Below are 21,581 nucleotides of genomic sequence, written 5' to 3' on the forward strand. Positions count from 1 at the left end.
CAGCCGATCAATGATGCTCTCTCATCATTGATGTTTCTATCTCTCTCTCCGTCTCCCCTTCTCTCTAAAATATATTTAAAAAAATAAAAATAAAATCAGTGAGGGACACACTGTCAGCTCTTACCCTTTGCAAAACATTACCAGGCCCTAGTCATGCAGTTCCTGGCCGGTTTCTTTGGGCCGTCCCAAAGGAATATTCCATTTCGGCCCGGGATCATGTCCCGAGGCACATTTCTCCCTGCACAGCTCAATGGCACCACTGGGTGGGGTAATAAAGGGTCTGTTTACAATATTCTCTTTCTCAGGACTGGAGGTGCGGTGTTTTGGACTCCTCAGCACTGATCAATTTTTCAGTCTGCTGCTTTATCTACCTGACAGGAAGACTTGAACTCCTGCCATTTCTAAATTGCTCTTCTAAATATTGACTTAATGGCGAGACTCAGAGTGTCATAACACAGCTCACTGGTGCAATGAAGGTTTTCCAGGCCTCCTCGAGGGGTCTGCGCAGCGTCTTGTGGGACCAGGGAAGGAAGAGGAGGATTCGAGAAGAAAAACAAAATTCAGCCATGTTTAGAAGAAATGCCACCGCACTTCGCTTCATCTTCCGGAGACAAATGAACGTTCGCCGTGCTATTAGCTGTGGCTGGAGGGGACCAAGGGGCAGGGGGGAGAGGAGAGCGGTGACCCTCATCCGTCAGCTGTCAGCCAAGGTGCCGGGCCATCCTGGCGGGCCGGGCCGCGGGGCCTTCGGAGATAGCGGCCTCTCAGCTGCTATCTGTGTCTCCAGTTCCGTGGGACTGGACAGTGTGTAGGAAACCAGAGACTTTTCAAACAATTCCTATCAAGACTTCACCACTGCGAGGTCTTTAGCGAGTCCCCATGTAGGTCACTGGGGAAATTCTAGGAGGCTAGCCTTTCAGCTTCTTTCCTCCTGATAGTTAACACCATGAGCTGATCTTAAGGCGTCGCATCACATTAGCTGTTGAACTGTGAACCAAAGGAAGCGACTGGCCCTTTCTTGCCCTTTGAGGAGCTGATTTGGAGGAGCAACAAGATATTTTACATGCAAATTAGCTTTGAGGTTTTGTAGATACTCGGTGATATAGAAATTCAAGTTGTTTATTATCATTAAGGAGCCAGATTCTCCAGGGTGAGAGCAAGAATAATGCTCTGTGACTGCTCACGAAGAGCTCAAGTTCCAAGACCTGGAGTGTTAGGTTAAGCAGATAGCGTGGAAGAGGGCCCTGGGCCTCGGGCAGTGTTCCTCTTGCGGGCCCTTGGGTTTGTTCAAAGGTGGTCCCGAGGCAGCGCACCCAATCTGCACTCTCCTGTGCCTGCATGTGGACCCTTGTTGGTTTGTTTTGTTTGTTTTTTTAAATAATGATGTCTGAGAATGACCTCAAACTGCAGCACAAGCTTTTGGCTTCAGACCTCCCCTCATTGGGCTGACCCACGCGCTTGGCTCCTCCAGCAAGTCTGATCCACCTGGCTGATGCACTGTCTTGTCTGCTTGATCTCACATCCAACTCCGTGAAGAAGTCGAGTCTCCATTTAACGGTAATGGAGCTCTTTGAAGCCCCTCCCTTGCCCAAAAGCTTCTGACCATATCAGCCAAGGGAGCTGCGACAGACACAATCCCAGGTGTCTTCTGAGGAAACTCTAGCACTCCCCCTGATACTGTGTCTGCCTGTCCTTCTGCCCAGTTTTGGATGAATGCAGCCTGCTCCTGCCTTCACCGCTCCCCTGTACATGCCGGGCTCTGCTCTGGGGCACTTTCCAGGCACTTGCCATAGCACCGCTCTCCATCGTCTCCATCTGTTTGTGTTCTACGCTCCTCTGAGAGCTGGCGTAGCCTGGAGCGCCCTGAAGAGCTCTCCACGTGACCACCTCCATCCAGCATCTTCCAAACTCCTGCTGAAGGCCACGCCCTCAGTGTGGGCCACCTGTGATTCAGCCGTGGCTTACTCATCCTTCTCTCCACTCTCTGCCACCGTCCGCCACCACCCGCCATGTTCTCACAATTCTATCGGGCCGCTGCTGCCCTCCAACCCAAGCCAATGAGACCCCCTCGGCCGCTTCTCCCTCTCTATCCCTTCATTTCTTCTAGACCCTCCCTGAGACCTTCTTCCACATGGCAATCATCGGTGCTGCACCGTTAAGAACTAGGAAAACAGTGTCTACAGCCCTGCCCATGGGAAAGTCAAATTGCACACTTACCTGAGAACAAATCCCACCAGTGGGAAGACAATGTGAAGTTGATTATCACTGAGTCCTCTCATCCTTAATGAAAGATTTTCGACTGCTGAGATGAGAGAATCCTGAAGACGCCTTAGAGAAGCCAGGGTAGCTTGCATGGTTACTTACCTCATCGCAGTAAGTAAAGTAATTTAGTTTTTCATTGACTATTATTTCAAGGGGCTTCATTAAATACACTACTGACAGTTGTAAGTGCTTTGAATCATCTTTTCAACACCATAGAGGAGCTCAAAATCTAAAGAAACGGTATGCCAGGTTCTCTTGCCAGGCAAGTAAGCACGCTGTGACTATCTCTCGTGTGTATCTAAGATTTAGCGCCGGAAAAGGCATGATAGACTACAGCAGCATTGCTGAACCAGGGGGATCTGAAAATGGCATCGTGCCTGGTCTGGTGTTAGAGAGTTCAAAACAATTTTTTATACAAACATGCTCAAAAGCAATCCTTCTTGAGTAGAGATCTCATTTTCCAAACCCTGGCCTGGTCTTCACACGTGTCGCCCGCATCCTTTGTCTTTGGAGACTCCACGTTGTTTTGAGATGTGGGTGGATGTACTCACCTGGCCAGTAGTACATGTGGACCTTCCTTTTGGCTTTGGTCAGGGTGACCCACAGAGGCTCTGATCCATTCCACCAGAGAGGCATCAGGCTGTCTTGGTTGACACCAATGTCAAATGACTTATTGCTGTTGGAGTCCCACATGTAGTTCCCGGTCATCTGGTGGACCTCAGAATGTCTGCCTGCAGTAAATAGAACACAAGCTGTCGTTATTGTTCTGGGATTTTTATATTGTGCTAGTGGCCTGGTGCACGGATTCGTGCACATTGAAAGGAAATTAATTGGGTGGCGGGTGGGGCGGTACTGGGCTAGACCAGCTGAAAATGCCCTGGAGCCAACCTCCCGTGGCCTCTCCCCAGCGTCTGCAGAGTGTGCAGGGTCCCTCTGGCAGGCGGGGTCCCTCTGCCTGGCCTGCGGGGATTGGGCTGAAACTGGCTCTCCGACATCCCCTGAGGGGTCCCGGAGTGTACTCTGCAAAGTTGTTATTGTACAGGGTGTGGAATGCAAACACAAGTGTGCAGTAAACCAGATTCAGGGCTGACAGTGCCCCAGCAACAACATAACCCACGGCTGAAGGTGGAATCACCCAGGGAGAACTGCCGCTGCCAAGTCACTACAGCTCGGCAGCTCCTGTGTTGAACATCTGCCCCCTGGTGGTCAGTGTGCGTCATAGCAACCAGTCGGACAGGCGGAGGAACACTTAGCATATTAGCCTTTTATATATATAGAAGATAGATTTATATATATATATAGATCTTTGTTTTCGGTTTATAAAAGCTGTTCAACCACACTTAGGAAGTATAGAGCAGCAAAAAGATTGGTGTTTGATTTTTTTTTAACATAGATGTTTCTTCTCTCTCAGTTGTACCATAATGGCACACAACAGAGTGAGAAGTCCAATAATTGATCGAGGATGGGATCATTTTGTGTGAAGTCAAACTGCCAAGTCTAAAGCTATTTTTAAGTTAAACTGAGGACGCTGTGTGCAAAATGTGACCCATTGTTCCTGGCTTGAAGTCTGAGTATGAATCTGAGTGGAAATGGCAGGCCCCTGTGGGACTTGGGTTAGGGTCTCTCCCCGAGCACTCCCGCACCCCTTCCAGCTGGTGATCTTCCTGCGAGAGCACAAGTAGATGCTCTGGGGCTTATTCCCTTTCTTCCTGTGGAAGGAGAGTTACCGCTTCCACACTGAACAGCGACAGAACCTGTGGCACTTGGAACAGAACGGCGAAAAATAGATTCAACACCAAGAAACAACAGTCCAAATGGCGTGTTAGAGACACGGCAGTTGCTTCTGTTGGGCACGGCTCCGTCCCAGAAGAGAAGCCAGAAGCGAAAGACACACGCATTTGGACGCTTCTGAAATACGAGGCTTAAATTATTTATGCTGCGGCAATCTGTTACATCTTTAAAGTAAAAATAACACAAACATTGGCAAGTGCATCAAAAATTGCTGCAATTTTCGTGAGCGTCACTTGGCACGGGATGAAGCGTGCTTCCTCGAGCTGACTACGCTTAATCAACGCGGGCTTTTGTTTGTTTGCTGTTGCTGTTTCTTCTTGACTGTCCCCACCCCAACACACACACACACACACACACACACACACACACACTTAATTTTAAACAAAAACAAGGAAAAACCATAAATACAATTTTGAACATGTGGAAACCCCACATATCATAAAGGAAAACCTTTTATTCCATCACAGAAACTCAGGCATTGCACAAGTCATGCTTTGAATTTAAAGCCCAGAGACCCACACAGGGTGGGTTTTTTACCCAAAGCTTTTCCGGAACCAGCACTTTGTCCTTTTATGAGTTAAAGGTTTCCGAGTGTAGAGGGGAGTTCTTCCAACAAGACCCCCTCGGGCCTGTTTGGAAAGTGGGTTTCATTCTCCTGGTGGCTTGGGCCTGGGGTGGCAATGGGAGGCTGTATTCATCAAGGGCTTAATCCCATCACCATGAGGTGCTGGTCCCCGGCGCACCCCTCTGGCCTGGGAAGCTTGCCTGTCACGGAGGCAGCAGGAAATGGAGCCCCACCACCTCGGCGGCTCTGTGGCTTCTGCTGAGCGGACTTTCCTTCCAAGATGGGTGAAGACTGGCAGCTGGGCCCGTGTCGGTCTGAGCCGCACGTGCTCGAGCTGGTTTCTCACCTGCCCTGTCTCTCTCGCTCGTTCGTGCGTGTTGCCAGGGTGAACGTCGTGGGAAAGAACAGAGTAAAACAAAGGTGCTGGCTTCTGCAGCCCACGAGCTCTGACCTCAGTATTCCACCGGACCCTCTCCTTTTCTACATCTGCAACTCTTCTTCTTTATAAACATATGTTTTTATTGGTTTCAGAGAGGAAGGCAGAGGGGGAGAGAGATAGAAACATCAATGATGAGAGAGAATCATTGATTGGCTGCCTCCTGCACGCCCCACACTGGGGATCGAGCCCACACCCCAGGCATGTGCCCTGACTGGGAATCAAACCATGATCTCCTGGTTCATAGGTCGATGCTCAACCCCTGAGCCACAATGGCTGGGCCACCTGCAAAATTTCTTGATTGATCTATGCTTGCACTCAACAGAGAAACCCTTTGCTCAAGGCTTCGGTGAAGAATTTCCTGATGCCAACACACACCACGCCTCTCAGGTGGTTCTCAGGTGTGGTGCAGGGTTGACGAAGGACAACTCTGTGGGGCTTTAAAATTTGTACCAGGAGACCCAGTGCTCACTGTGAAAAAGGGGGCAGCTCCTGCAACAGTTAAATGTTTTCCTCCTTTTTTCTCCCTTATCCATAACACACAAGAGTTTGTAAACACTTAGGTTCCACAACCAGTAAGTAATTTTTCATTATTCAAAAGCTTTCCTAATTTCTGGTGTATAATCACTTTTACAAAGTAATCCTCATCTTTAATTTCTAAAGCCATTCATTGTGTTTTCCTGGGTCCATGTGTGCTTCCATTGGATGAATGTGGCTGTGTCTACTAGATATAAAAACAGCTGGTTGAGCCCGGCTGGTGTGGCTCAATGGTTGAATGTCAACCCATGAACCAGGAGGTCACGATTGATTCACGGTCTGGGCACATGCCTTGGTTGCAGCTCAATGCCCAGTGTCTCTCTCATCATTGATATTTCTATCTCTCTTTCACTCCCTCTTCCTCTCTCTGAAATCAATTTTTTTAAAAACAGCTGGTTGAAACATGAAAAATAAACTTATATTTTAGGCACCTCAATTTATTCCAAACATGGCAACATAAATACAGTTTACACATACTAATGAGGAGCTGGAGACCATTCTTTTAGGACAGATACGTTTTCACAGAGGCAGCCCCCGGGGAGTTGAGTTCCAAGTTGCAGGCCGGCCTCTGTTCCCCCCTCCCCCGCTTGCTGGAAGTCTGGCTTACAACTGAACCAGGCTGGGGGCAGTCTGTCCAGCTCAGGAAGGTGATGGGTACAGTGGGGAGATGCCAGCCAAGTGGTCAGACAGACCACTACTAGCCCACTTCACAGATGAAGCCACTGAGGCCCAGAGAGTCTCAAAGAGGGGTAGTGGACTCAGGCTTCAGCCAGCAGCCTGGCCCGGAGCCCTGGCTCTCCGCCACTGTGACCTCCTGCATGAATCGCAGTGTAGGAAGTGGCACTCAGTACAGGTCCCAGCCCTTTGCAAGCCCACAGGAAGGGAGCCGGTGCCCACACGCTGGCTCTAATGCCATCTGCCAACTCCACCCTCCAGACAGGATGACTGCAGACCAGCTCGGTCCAGGGGTGAGGTTCCAGGGCTCTGCCTACTCAGGTAGCGGCTCACCTGGGCCAATGCATGGAGCCGCCGGGGGCCTGGTGAGGCGCAGGAGGGGTCATCACTGAAGGCAAAGGCCTGAGCCCATTTGACAGGTGCCTGCTAGTGGCTCAGTGAAAAGACGAGCTGGCAGTGTCTGGCCACCGACCACGTGGTGGGAACTAGTGCTTCCAGCTCCCATCTCATTGGGCCGCCCTCCCATCACCCTAAGAGACAGACAAGATCATCCTCTGTGCAGGTGGGAGAACTGAGGCTCAGAGTGGCTGGGTGACCAGGCGCGGGCCATGCAGTGGGCAGAAGGGCAGAGCCCAGTCCAACCCAGGCCTCTCTGTCTCAGTCCACACCCTCTGGTACCAGCGACCCTGCAGCCACTGGGTTCTCACCGCCCAGCAGGGCCGGGCCGTTTTAATAGAAATGGCCTCAAAATCCAGGTCTGCTTCCAAGACTCTCAAGAAAGTAGCCACATGGAGTTTCCTGCGGCTCAGAGAGCCAGACGCACTCCTGTCCCCTGCAGTCCACGCTCATGCGCCGTTACCGTAAGTATCCTAAAGGGGGGATGCTGCCAGCCCAGGGCTCCAACACAGCAAGCAAGAATCTTCCACTCCCCCTCCTTCTGGAAAGAGTCCAGCTGTGGAAAGAGTCGTCGAAAGCCCTGAACCCTTCGGGTCTCACGCTAAGGAGTGCATTTTGGAGATCGAGTGCATAAACATCACCTCAAATTGACACGGCCCCCGGCAGCAATCGTACCCCGATTCCGAGCCAGCGGCCTGAGCGGGTCATGGAAGGAAGGCTTTCCCACGACCAGACTCCTCTGAGCACTTTTCCCTGAGTCTTTGGAGGGCCTGAAGACTGGCGTAGACCCTGGCTAGTACATTTTCAAACAAATACTTGCTATCCAAGGACTCGAAAGAATGAGCAATGCCTCGCTCGAAGCCCCTGGCTCACAAATCGAAATGTGCTTTACAGATCGCCTCTGCCGGGGACGCATCTTATTCCCTCCACTTGTCCGCAGGCAGAACTTGGCGCGTTAAAGACGCGGTTGCAACTGGGATCTGCACGTTGAGACAGCAGCTCACAGTTTGCTCACCTTCACATGCAGCTGCTGCGGGATGTGCCAGACGCAGGCGAGACTCAAGTTGGAATCACAGATATGACAAGACCGAGATAGCAGGCTTTGATTATTGCGGGAGGTGCAGAGGCAAAAATAACCCGAAATGTGAAGGAGGGGAGTCCTTTGATTAGAGACATTCATGCTCCTACTTTCGAGGTCACTGGACTCAAAAGAACACGCTGCTTGTTTCTCTGGCGGGCGCTGGCTTGGAGCCATTACTTAACGACTAGAATGCAGGAAAGGAGGCAATGAGTTTCCCGCACAAGGACAAACATGTAAGATGTGGAGTTTTTATGTAAACACGTTTTGGTTTGGGAGAGTGAATTTTTAGCAAAGCTCAAAGAAACGTCCAGATAACTGAGTCCACCCTCCCCTCTGTGCGGACTTAGAGGCCCGCTTGAGTTACTTACTGCTTTGGAGACGGAATCTCTTTAGGGCAGGGGTTTCAACCTGTGGGTCGAGACCCCTTTGGGGGTTGAACGACCCTTTCACGGGGGTCGCCTAAATACATCCTGCATATCAGATATTTATATTACAATTCATAACAGTAGCAACATTACAGTTATGAAGTAGCAACGAAAATAATTTTATGGTTGGGGGTCACCACAACATGAGGAACTGTATTAAAGGGTCGAGGCCTTAGGAAGGTTGAGAACCACTGCTTTAGAGGCACATTTCCTCTGCACCAAGTGCTCCCAGAGGCCTCTAAGGACAGGAGGTATCTGGAGGGGAAACGCTCCCGTATTGGTCCTTACACACAGAGAATCCACCTGCATCTCTGTCCTGACCCTCCTCCCTTCTCCCTGGTGATCAAGTGCCCACCTTCCTCACCCTCCATTCCCTCCTGTCCCCCAGGGATATCGTTCTGGCTCCAGGCCTCATGCTACTGGGGCAGTTACTTTGGCGAAAAACAGTCTCCAGTCCCTCCCCATCCTGTCTGCTGTGGGCAGGTGGAGGCCTTTTTGCATTCTCTTCCCTGGGGCGGGGCGGGGGGGGGGGGGCATGACTGGGGTGGGGTGGGCGGGGGTAAGAATGGGGAGTTCAGTTCAGAAAAAAAAAAAGGGACACACTTAGGTTTTGGATCCAAGCCACTTCTCCAATCTAACTGTACAATCGGTGTAGAACCTGGGATGACCGATGGGTGATCTCCGGCAACACGGACCAGACATCAACATATTATTGGAACAACCGCTAAGGCCAAGAGTTGATACAGAATGATCAAACCCAGCTGTTCGGGAGTGCGAGGCCATCAGCAATACCAGCGGCTCTATCTGGTGTGAACCAACCCAGCCACAGGCCTGGCCCGCCTTGTTTGTCTTTGCTAGAGTGTGTGAGGTCGGATGCGGCCTATCCACGCTCACTGCCTTGGGCCAGGTGTGGCCCAGAGAAGTGAGACCAACCCCTCCCCGCCTCCCCCTGCCGAGTCATGGGAAGAAGAGAACTTAGGTCATCGCTGGAGCCACAGCTCATCCGTTCTGATCCATGGCCAACACATAAACAAACGGTGTTTGGAGCTGATACGTGCCTCACTTGATGATTTGTGCATAGCACCCCCTTTGGGTGCTCTGAGCATGTGTGAAACGTGCGGAAAGATCATTTGCCTTCGGGATGAAAGCGGAACTCACCACCGGGCTGATGTGGGGAGCACCCTTCTGACCGTCCGAGTGTCCCCGTCCACACAGTAGGCTCCGCTGGCGTCGAGGATCGTGAGTGAAGGTTAGAAGCATGGGGCAGGGTGAGAACGGGCAGGAACGGGGGGCCTACGAGAAGGGTGGGGCCCAGCAGCAAGCATTCTGGAGCCCAACACACTAACGTGTGAATCCTGTGCCCGCGGCGGGACCTCACACGTCACTTAACTTTAGTGGGAAATGGAGATGACATGCTCTCCCGCCGGGGCCAGTAATTTGGGGCAGGTAACATTTCGCACGGTGTCTGGAACATTTGGGAAACGCCACCTAACCCCCTTTGAAGGGCGATGCTCTCAGCCGGATGCAGTGATCAATGGTTTCCAGGGAGACAGGAGGCTGGGCAGCCTGTTTCCTACTTTGTATGTATTCGGCACAGTCTGGGGAAGACTCTCAACTTTCTTGCCGGGCAAGAAAGGAAGCCTTACCACATTTTGCTCCGGACAGTTTGCCAGAGGTGAGTCCCAAATTCAGAAACGGATCACCGGGCTCACCTTGGGAGAAAGCGCCGCCCACCCCCACCCCCTAACCCCCTCTACCTCGCCCCCTACCCCCCCCCCCCCCCCCCCCCCGCCCCCGTGCCTGGGAAATGCCTGACCCGACACTGCCCTCTGCTGGCGGCCACAATGCTCTCACCGCCCGCAACCTCGGGGTGCTGCCCAGAGCCGCCTGTCATTTTGTTTTCACATCTCACTGTTGGAAGGAGCCCCAGGATTCTTAGAGCTGCGTGTGAAGATGCTAAACCCCCCAAAACTCCAGACCGAAGCAGAGAGCGAGGCCAGCGAGGCTGGGCGGCCACGCACCAGGCAGCCCGCGCACCAGGCAGTCCCCGCACCCAGGCAGCCCGAGCATCCAGGCGGCCCCCGCGCCCAGGCGGCCCCCCGCGCCCAGGCGGCCCCGCATCCCAGGCAGCCCCCGCACATCAGGCGGCCCCCGCGCCCAGGCGGCCCCAGCGCCCAGGCGGCCCCCCGCGCCCAGGCGGCCCCCGCACCCAGGCGGCCCCCGCGCCCAGGCAGCCCGCACACCCAGGCAGCCCCCCGCACACCCAGGCGGCCCCCGCGCCCAGGCGGCCCCCCCGCGCCCAGGCGGCCCGCACACCCAGGCGGCCCCCGCACCCAGGCAGCCCCCCGCACACCCAGGCAGCCCCCGCACCCAGGCGGCCCCCGCGCCCAGGCGGCCCCAGCGCCCAGGCGGCCCCCCGCGCCCAGGCGGCCCGCACACCCAGGCGGCCCCCGCACCCAGGCGGCCCGCACACCCAGGCGGCCCCCGCACCCAGGCGGCCCGCACACCCAGGCAGCCCCCCGCACACCCAGGCAGCCCCCGCGCCCAGGCGGCCCCCGCGCCCAGGCGGCCCCCCGCACACCCAGGCAGCCCCCCCCCGCACACCCAGGCAGCCCCCGCACCCAGGCAGCCCCCGTGCCCAGGCAGCCCGCACACCCAGGCAGCCCCCCGCACACCCAGGCAGCCCCCGCGCCCAGGCGGCCCCCGCGCCCAGGCGGCCCCCCGCGCCCAGGCGGCCCCCGCACCCAGGCAGCCCCTACACCCAGGCAGTCCCAGGGCCCCCACAACCTGGGAAATGAGGGATCGCCTCTGGACTCTCCTCTCTCTACGTCTGGCGTGGCCTTCCCCTGTCCTCGTCCACCCCGCTCCTGTGTGGTTACACATCCCTTTTCCAGATTTGCTGTTGGGCGTTTTATTATCCCCGACCCCAACCCTGCATCGCCCTCCTCTTTTCCCTTTCGGTAAAGGTCAGAGATTTTTTACCCCAGTCGGCAATGGTGTCCAGTGGACACTTAGCTTCCCTAAGACCCTTTGTCCTTCTAGCCACCCGGCCTGGGGAGGTCCCTCCCCCTCCCCCAACGCCTCTCCCACCTCTCCCACCTTCCCGCTGCAGTGCGTGACCCCCTCCCCCAAACACACACACACACACACAGGGACAGTGGCCCCAGGATCCAGGCGGGTGGGTCAGACCCTGCCCCCTCGTTGCTCTGCTGGGAGGAAAGGCCCCGGGGTAGACATGCTCCCTCTGGGAGAGACTCAGGCTGCGGTAAGGAGAACCCTGGGACATCATCACATCACCGGCCACAGGAAGGAGCAGCAGAGAGGGAGGGGGAGGCTCAGCTCCGCGGCTCCACCTGGACCTGGGTTGCAGGAGCCAGAGACCTCTGCCGGGAGCAGCAGCTGGGATTCGGCCCCTCGCCCCTTCTTCACTCTCACAAGTCACCACGTCCCCCCATAAACACCAACAGCATCCCAAGGACAGCCTCTCCAAGTGGCCAAGTGTCACCGTGGGTGTGACGTTAGAAAGCCTGGAAGCAGCCAAGCGGAGCCGCACGCTCTCTCCCTGTGCAGGGCCTGGGGGCTGGGGGGTGGGGGCGGGCAGAGATGCTCCTCAGGACAACACCCACGTACCGCCCGCTCCCAACTCACACGAAACCGCATCCTCGTTTGGATTCAACATGTCATATTCTTGCCAAAATAAGGCTTAACTCGGATCGGACCAGAAAGAAAAATCAGACAAATCCCAAATCCAGCCTGTTCACAGGACAGCGGGCTGGGCTCTCCAAGAATTCCAACATCACGCGTCCAAACAAAACACAAAGACAAGACGTTTCCCCTTCATGGAGAGCAAGGAAACATGGCGACCAAATGCACTGCTTGAACCTTTCGGTTTTTTATTTTTAAACAAGTTATAAAGGATCCTTTTTGGGCAATTGAGGACATGTGGTGACAGCGGAGAATATGCCATACATGCTGAATTAGTTAGGGGTGAAGGGTCATGATGTTAGCAATTCACTTTCAACTGGTTCTGAAAGAAACACACACACACACACACACACACACACACACACAACAAAACAAAAAACCTGAAACCGATATTTCTCAAGTGAGAATAAAGTGAATGTGCCAAATGTTAATGATTAGGGAATCACAGGAAGGACACACAGATATTCATAAGTCTGTCAGTGTTCCTGTAGCTTTGAGATTTTTTTATTATAAAAAATGGCTGATATCCATATGATGAAATACTGTTCAGCACAACGAAGGAACAGCCTGTGGTTACATGTGGGTGAACCTCAAAAATATTATGCTCAGTAAAAGAAGCAAGATCCAAGAGACCACACATATGGGATGACTCCATTTGTGTGAGATATCCACAAAAGGCAAAGGTAAGGACACGTGAAGTACATGAGTGGCTGTCTGGGGCCGAGGCGGTGACAAATGGGAATTGCCAATAATTGCGAGGGATCAGACCTCTCAAGGGACGAGACCGTGGAGGTGAGGCGAGAACGAGAAAAGAAGATTAAGGACCAAACTCTGAGCCGCCCCAAGGTGATGGGGCTGACAGAAGAAAAGTCAGTGGAAGTTTCTAGAAGTGAAGTTGAGGGGAGGGAGGAAACTCTGAGCCCAATAAAGAGATGGTCTCTTGAGAGCTTGAATGTCCAAAGGTAACATACCACAGAGGTTGGAAGACGCCACCGGATCTGGCTATCATCAGGTCGTGGGTGGATGCAGGAAAAGCAGTTATGGTAGAAGGATGCCATCGAAAGTCAAGTTGCAGTTCCTACATTTGCCAGCTCTGGTAGGAGCTGAAGCCTCCTACAGGCCTCCCCCCTTCCACCCTCACCCATGTTGGTCCGTGTTCCCATGCTCTCCTGGCCAGGGTGGCCTCTCTGAAGTGAAAGTTATGTCACACCACTCCCTGTTCAAACCCTCCTCCCTAAGGCATTGCCTGCACTTAGAACCAAACCCAAAGTCTGCACCGCGACCCACAGGGACCTGTGGCCTTCAAGACGGAGAGGAGAGTAGACACACATGAAATTTACTGGGGGAGGTTCCGGAGGACGGGGGGAAGCAGGACTACGGAGAACCCCTCATTTGTGCAGGTCTGACACCGGTGGAGGCAGATGGAGAGGAAGGGCTGGGGAGAAAGGACCGTTGCAGTTCTGAGAAATCTGGGACAAATTGTTTGTTTCCGTGGCCCTGCCCAGGGAATGCAGCTCCATGAGGTGTCTCCGGGCCCTGAGGAGTGAACCTCTGGGCTGGTGGGAGGCTTTCTGAATAGATGATGTATGAGTGATGACCACCTGCGGCCAGTGCCCTGAGAGTATTTACTTAAGGAATGAATGAGTCAGGCACGGCTCCGTGAGCTGCGGATAAGGACTGAGCAGGACAAAGTCCCGCTGCCATGGGGCATACGTTCTTTAATAAAATCAACGACTCAGTATTGGGTGCGGGGGTCTAACTAATCATTTGTGAAAGCGGGTGTGAGTCCCTTCAAGTTAACATAAAGGGAGCATGATCCTGTAGGAGCCAATCCCAGGACGGGGTGTAACATGGCCCGTGGTCGAACAAGCCCAGCGGTCTCTGATTTTATCCTAGGGTTCACGCTTCAATTCCAGAAGCCAAGCGTTGTGCCTGAAGCCCTCCCCAGTGTTGCGTCCTTACATAAACGTTAACTGAGCTCAGCTTCTGTGGGCTAAATTTCGAGACTTACAAAGCAAACATTTTCTTAAAATACCAACCCAATTCTATTTAACAAAGTCAAACATTGTCCGAGGCTTTTGCTCCCAGTCAAGAAAGTCACCTCTCCCCCAGCTGCCACTTTCCGTGGCCTGGGAGCCTACGCTCCTTCCTGCCGCTGGTGGACACCCGGCCACTCTGTTTGCTGAAGTCACTAGGAGTCCCCTCCTCGGGGCCACACACGGGCATCTCCTGTAAGACAGAAAAGGAATACAGAAGCCGCAGGTGGAAGCTGACCCCAAGTAGCTCCAGAGGCCTGAAAACTTAAGAACAATGTGCCCTCAAAAAGACGCAATTCTGAGGACCAAAGATGAAGAAAATGCATCGCCACTTAAATGGTGGAGACAGTTCTGAAAAAAATAAACAAACAAACGAAGTAGAAACAGACTCATAGATACAGAGAACAAACGGACTGACAGCAGTCAGAGGGGAAGGAGGGGGGCTGCAGGGCTGGGTGAAAAAGGTGAAAAGATTGAGCAAAAACAAACAAACAAAAACAAAACCCATAGACACAGACAACAGCATGGTGAGTACCTGAGGGGAAGCGGGTGGAGGGAGGTAGGAGAGGTATAGGGGGCATTCATGGTGATGGAAGGAGACTTGACTTGGGTGTTGAACACATAATACAATATATGGATGATGCATTGTAGAATTATACATCTGAAACCTATTTTATAACCAACGTCACTCCAATAAGTTCAATTTTTTACAAATGTAAAATAAATAAGTAGATAAATAAATGGTGGAGACATTTGAAAATGCAGACACGGACCTGCAAACGTTAGGTTCACTGCAAATCTCCTGGCCACTCTTGCATCTCACGTGCTTCCTCGTGTCATAGGAGAGACGTTGCCTGGAGAAGCCAACCCCTGGCCTTGCGAACACTCGGACTTGACACCCATGAGATCTAGAAAGATTGATCGGAATCGATGTGACAGGTAGGGTGACTAAGCGAGCAAATGTCCTCGCTGTTCTTTTACAACTTCATCTCCTGGATTCCCCATCTGCGCCCCGCCGGGATGGCCCCGAGCCCACCCATCGCGCTGTTTCCCAGGCTGAGGCTTGGCGCCCACGGCTCTGCGTGCTGAGCGGCCCGCGGCCTGGCTGGAAAGTGGATTGGAGCTGATGTAATAAATCATCCCTCACGGTTGTGCCAGAGATTGCTCCCCAAGGCTGCCCTCCTTCCGTGACTCTTTGGGCGGGCTGCTCCGGTGAGCGGGAGGGGGAGGGGGCCCATTAGATATTTTGCTAAAAAGACGGAAACGCTGTTCTTCGAGGAAATGGGTAGTGAAGGGTGTGATTTTAAATAAATAGAAATTTCTGGCCCAGGTTTCTAGTCCCAGAAATCCTACCTCAAGCCAGCCTATTGCCCCTCCTTTTTAAATCATAGCCCTGGGTGTTACCAGGGTGAGGAGCGTGTGCAAAATTCTTCACACTTGGCTTTTGCTTTTGTTTGTGAAGATGGGAAATCCAGGAGATGAAGTTGTAAGAGAACAGCGAGGACATTTGCTTGCTTAGTCACCCTGCCTGTCACATCGATTCTGATCAAGTAAGTTTCATTTGGAGGACATGCTGTGAAGAGGGGCATGAGGTCACATACTCACCTTGCCTTTCATGGACGTGAGCCAAGGTCAATGACATGAGCGAGCCAAGGTCAGGAAGTTCAGGGGAAGCAAGCCAGAGGTGGTCACAACAATAGATTAAAAACAGAGAAGATGGCCCAGCCGGCGTGGCTCAGTGGTTGAGTGTCAACCTATGAACCAGGAGGTCACAGTTCAATTCCCGGTCAGAATACACGCCCGGGTTGTGGGCTCAATCCCCAGTGTGGGACGTGCAGGAGACAGCCAATTGACGGTTCTCTCTCATCATTGATGTTTCTCTCTCTCCCTCTCCCTTCCTCTCTGAAATCAATAAAGATATTTAAAAAAAGAAGAAAAAGATGATAATGTTCAAATTCACTCCTTGGAGCCCTCACCCACCTCATTTTGTCAGGAAAACAAAACCTAAACCTAGAAACACGTCGAGGCCATGAAGTTGAGTTACCACTATAGCCCAGACTAGAACCCAGCCTCTTGCTTCCGGCCCGTCGCTGACCTCACCCAGGTATCTTCAAGGGACAGCACAGAAGTGACCAGACCAGAGCCCAGGAAGGGGCCACATGAGGGGAGAAGTGGTTGGGCTTGGCAATGAACTGAAAACAATGTATACACTGCGGCTGAGTGGAATCCAAGGAAGTGGTATTTGGCAGAAGCAATGGCTTTTTATTTCTGGTCGTTAAGAAACCCATATTCTCCCGCCGCCCACGAAACCACCTGGCCATGGAGGCTGGGCCCGCGCAGGAGGCCTCTCCCGCCCACGGGCCTGAGCGGCGTCGCTGCTGAGGACTTTTCCAGACTCGTTATAAATGGCCTCAGCTCCCAACCCTGTCTCCTGGGAACATGAGAGCCGTTGTTTTAAACCACCGGGGCCCTGGGCGACTCACCAATTTGGAATTCAGTGAAAAGGCAAACCATCATAATTTTAAGTTGGGTGCCTACTTGCCTCTTAAAATATTCGAGTTTGCAAAAGACTTAATTATACCCATTTCGGCTTCGTATTCTTAAATCCTGGGCTGGGTGTGGACCGGCCTGGGGAGAAGAGGCAGAGAGGGTCATGGAGCTGTGTCGGAGGCGACCCTAGCCACTTCCGTGGGCTTTGTCATCTGCTGGGGGACAAAAATGTCCCCCTGGACAGAGACGGGCAGCAGAAACCCTTTCCGTCAGGAGTGGGGGTGGGATCGGAAGAGAAAGGCTTACAAGGACACTGGCTGAGATTTAGGATAACGCCATTTCCGAGTAACTTTAAACAAATACAAAGAGGCGTGTACTGAGTTCCTACTCAGTGTCAGGGGGCATGAGATACCTGAGTGGGAGGTAGCTGACTGGGCCCTCTCTAGGTGGGACCACAGGCCCCCAGGCCCCAGAACCAGGGGCAATCAGGAGGGACAAGGGGGGATTGGGGGGGGGGGGGCAGTGCAGCTCAGTGGGGGGTCAGCTCCCAGATGTGGTTTATCAAAAGAGGCCTGTTTAAGCCCTTTCCCCCAACTGTTCAGCCTGGGCCGTTTGAGATAAGTAGCTAAGTGTCTGAGGTTGAATCCTCTCTTTTATACTCAAACCCAGAAGCGCTAATTGTTTGCATTGTCCATTGAGACACACAAAGGAGGGATTAAAACAGTTGGTTGCCCATGAGGTGGCTCAGTCTGGAGGAAGCCCGAAGGCAGAGATGCATGCCCTACGGGTGTCTGCGTGTGCGGGCATGTGCCATGTGCGGGCATGTGCTGTGTGCAGGCATGTGCCGTGTGCATAACACAACCACCACCTGGCTGTCTGAGAGCCAGACGCAGAGGGTGCTGCCCTGAGAGCCATTTCCCTAAAAGCAGGAGGGGAGAGGCAGCGTGAGGTCATGGGAGCACAGGGAGTTCGACCTCACCGCTCTGTGACCTGAACAGTAATTTGCTATGGCCCAGCCTTAGCTTCCTCGCTTGTAAAATGGGGGTTACTGTGCCCGCCGTACAGGGTTTCATGAGGCTGGATTGAAATAGTATTTGAAAGCGCCCAGCACTGAGCGCTACAGACACATAGACATACACATACTTGACGCCTGGGAAGTACACATTCTGCTCCCTGCTGGGCTGAGTCTGGCTGCTTGTAGGTAACAAAGGAAGGCTACAGGCGTGCTGCAGGGACAGAGGCCACCTGCTGTCTCCTTGGGTTCCCCGTCTCCCAACCGGGGGCCGTCGGGTGAAAGCTGAGTGATGCCTGGGGAACAGCAGTCTTCTGTTGGGTCCTGACTTACTCACTTCCTGGCTGGGTGACCTCAGGCTCGCTACTCACCCTGTCTAGACTTGACATCTTTTGTTTGCAAAAATGCCCTCCCATAGCTCCCAGGGTGATTAGAAAGTTCAAGCAAAGGCATCAAGATTAGAAAGGAAGAAGCAGCTGTCTTATTGGCAGTGTGGGCGAAAGGGGCCACAGCTAACCTGACAAGCTCAGGGGAGGCCTGCATGGCAGAGTCTTGCAAACTCAAAAGACCTAAAGTAACCACAAAGGATGGTCTGCAATTAAACTTTAACTAGAAGCAGTTATGGTAGGTGGTCACCTCCTAGACCTGTGTCTTCCCTGACAAGGTCAACCTTTACCTTAACTGAGCTTATTGCTTTTTTGCATCTATGATAACATATCATTGAAATGTTAGGGTAACTTGTAACTTCCCTTTTTTCCAGACCCCTCAGGGCACAACCAAATGTCCTGGGCACCAGGACAGATACCACAAATTCCTTCATTGTTATTGTTATCATGTTAATTGTTGACTGTTAACTATCCTGCACCCACCTCAGTAAAAGAAGGATGTGTCGCCCAACTGACATGGCTCAGTGGTAGAGCTTCGACCTATGAGACCAGGTCATGTGTTCGATCCCCAGTATAGGGCGTGCAGATGGCAGCAAATCAATGATTCTCTCTCATCATTGATTCTCTCTCATCATTGATGTTTCTACCTCTCTCCCTCTCCCTTCCTCTCTGAAATCAATAAAAATGTTTTTTAAAAAGTATGTGTCTATCATTTTACTCTTTATCCAATTCCAGAGGTTTCCCCGCTTTGCTTTCTCCCACCTCTCTCATCTATCACCAATGGATTTCATGTAACCCACCTACGTCTCCTCCTTTGATTGCAATGTAAAAAAATAGATGAAAAACTGCCTTTCTCTGAGCATTCTCCCCAATCTGTTGAGATTCTGCTTCCCAGCAATTGTTGACAGTTTGGCTCAAATAAACACACAAAAATTATTTACAGGTTTGAATGTTTTTATGTTAACTACTGGAATTGTGACCTTGTATATTCTTATACCAGAGAATCCTAAGGAATCCATAAAATACTATTAGAATTAATTTTTTAAAAATTCGTCAAAGCAGCCAGATACAAGATTAACACCCAAAAACCAATTGTGTTTTTATATGCTGAAAAAGGAAATTAAGAATTCTGTTCACAATGACATCATAAATAATAAAGTGCTTAGAAATATTTCACAGAAGTGTGAGCCTTGTGCTCTGAAAATCATAAGGCATTTCCGAAAGGACTTAGAACCTGACTAAATGGAAAGATATCCCGTGTTTGTGCATCAGAAGACAATATTATTAAGAAGGCAATACTTCCCAAATTGTTCTATAGATTCGACACAACTCCTGTCAAAATCCTAATTGGGTTTTTTGTTTTGTTTTCAGAAGTTGACAAGCTCCTCCTAAAAGTGATTTGGAAATTCAAGCAACTCAAAATAGCTGAAACAATCTTCAAAAAGAAGTACAAAATGGGAAGAATTATCCCAATTTCAAATTTCCTACAAAGCCAAGTAATCAGGACAGTGTGGTTCCAGCATAAGGATGGAATACAATTGAGGGCCCAGGAATAAACTAACTTTTATGATCAGTTGATTTCTGACAAAAGTGTCAGAAAAAAATTCAGTGGGAAAGGAATAGACTTCTCAACAAATGGTGCTGGGACAATTGCCTCTCAGTATACACAAAAAATTAACTCAAAATGGATCACAAACCTAAATGTAAGCACTAAAAGTATAAAAGTCTTCATGATGTTGGGTTAGACAATTATTTCCTAGATATGACACCAAAAGTACATGTGTATATATATACACACACACACACACACACACACACACACATGACTTCATCAACATCAAATGCTTTTGTACTTTAAGACACTCCATCAAGAAAATGAAAAGACAACCACTATCTGAGAGAAAAATATTTGCAAATTATATTCCCTAACATATATCCAAAATATGTAAAGAACTACTACAACTAATAATAAAAAGACAAATAACCCAATTTTTAAAAATAGATAATAGAATTGGAAGACATTTCTCCAAAGAGGTTATAAAATAGCCCATAAGCTCATTACGTTAAGTGCATTCAGTCATTAGGGAAATGCGAATGAAAACCACAAGGAAATACCACTTACACCCAATAGAGTGACTATCATATAAAAAAAATGACAAATGTTATCAAGGATGTAGAGAGATGAGAACCATCATGCATTGCTGATGGGAATGAAAAATTGCTGTAGCCAACAAGCATTAGCAATTTCTCAAATGTTAAACAGAATTAGCATATGATCCAGCAATTCACCTTCCAGGTGTGTACCCAGGAGAAATGACAACATATCTCCACACAGAGACTTGTCCGTGAATGTTCACAGCAGCATTTTTCACAGCAGCTGAAAAGTGGAAACACCCAAGTGCTCATTAGCTGGCGAATGATGTGGTCTGTTCATGCAGTGGAATGCTTCTTGCCAATGAAAGGAATGAGGCATCGATACAACACGGATGAACCTCAGAAGCATTATGCTAAGCGAAAGAAGCCGGATGCAAAAGAACACGGATTCTGTGCTTCCATTTACATGAACTGTGAAGGCAAATCCCTAGAGAAATAAAGTAGATTAGGGCTTGCCCGGCCAGTGTGGCTCAGTGGTTGAACCAGGAGGTCATTAGGGCACAGGCCCAGGTTGTGGGCTCAATTCCCAGTACGGGGCGTGCAGGAGGCAGCCAATTGGTGAAGTTTCTCTCTCATCATTGATGTTTCTGTCTTCTCCCTCTCCTTTCCTCTCTCAAAATCAATAAAAACATTTTTTTAAAAAAGGAAGTAGATTAGAGCTGGAGGTAGGAATGTTGAGCACCTACAGGACACAAGGTCTCTTTGGGGTGATGGAAATATTCTAAAAGTATATGTGGTGATAGTTGCACATCTCTGTGAACATACGAAAAATCACGGAATTGTCTGTGGGAGGTCTGTGTTTCTGAAACAACAGCTGATACCGCCTGCTGGACACACGCCTTCCTCTGGGACGTTTTATCGTCTCAAACTGAGCCCGTGGGAACTCACTGGGAGTGTGTCTCTGGAGGGGAGGGGAGCAAGGAAGGACATCTGCCTTTGGGAGAAGCAAGGAAGAGAGGAAGGCAGCACGGGCCTCAGAATTTGCAGGACCTGGTGCACAATGGAGATGTGGAATCCCTTGTCCGTAAACTATTAGGAATTGCAAAGGGGTGACAGCGGAGCAGAAGAGCAAGCACGGGGCTCCATGTGAGTGCCCAGGTCACACACCACGAAGCTGGTCCTGGGGGAAAGGTAGGAGGGAGTCAGCTGCGCCAGGGAGAGCAGGAAATGGGAGCACTGCTTGGGGAGGCCCTCCATGGGGAGCACTGCCAGATGAGAGACACAATAGGGATGGCTGGAATCCAAGCACGAGGTTTCCAGCTCAGAGCAGCAGAGCCCAGTCTTGGAGCTGTAGGGACCAACGTGTGGGCACTGGGGGGAACCAGGGTGGACCGATGGCCAGGCTGCTGCCAGTGCCTTGGAACTATATATGACCCAGGACCTTTGTGTAACCCTGGAGGAGGAAAGGTCACCCACTACTCACCAGTAGTGTCTGAGACTGAATTTTTTTTTAATTTTACCCTTTAAAAAAAGAAAAAAAAAAAATATATATATATATATATATATAATTATTGATTTCAGAGAGGGAGAGAAAGATAGAAACATCAATAATGAGAATCATTGATTGGCTGCCCTTGAACGCCCCCTACTGGGAATTGAACCTGCAACCCAGGCATGTGCCCTGACCAGG

General features: G+C 51.2%; 1 protein-coding gene across 2 annotated transcripts in view; it reads right to left on the reverse strand.

The window, feature by feature from the left end:
* The window catches only part of ENPP6 (ectonucleotide pyrophosphatase/phosphodiesterase 6), a 134,180-nt gene that overhangs the window by 36,961 nt on the left and 75,638 nt on the right, over nt 1–21,581 (reverse strand). For both annotated transcript variants that reach the window (XM_070408152.1, XM_070408151.1), the window contains exon 2: nt 2,814–2,993. In XM_070408152.1, coding sequence (XP_070264253.1) covers nt 2,814–2,970 — 157 coding nt within the window. In that variant the 5' untranslated portion in view covers nt 2,971–2,993. The remainder of the gene's footprint in view (nt 1–2,813; nt 2,994–21,581) is intronic.

The sequence above is a fragment of the Myotis yumanensis genome, unplaced genomic scaffold (genome assembly GCF_028538775.1).
Source record: "Myotis yumanensis isolate MYYU_CA2020_CCGP unplaced genomic scaffold, mMyoYum1.0.hap1 SCAF_3, whole genome shotgun sequence".
Classification (NCBI taxonomy): Eukaryota; Metazoa; Chordata; class Mammalia; order Chiroptera; family Vespertilionidae; genus Myotis; species Myotis yumanensis.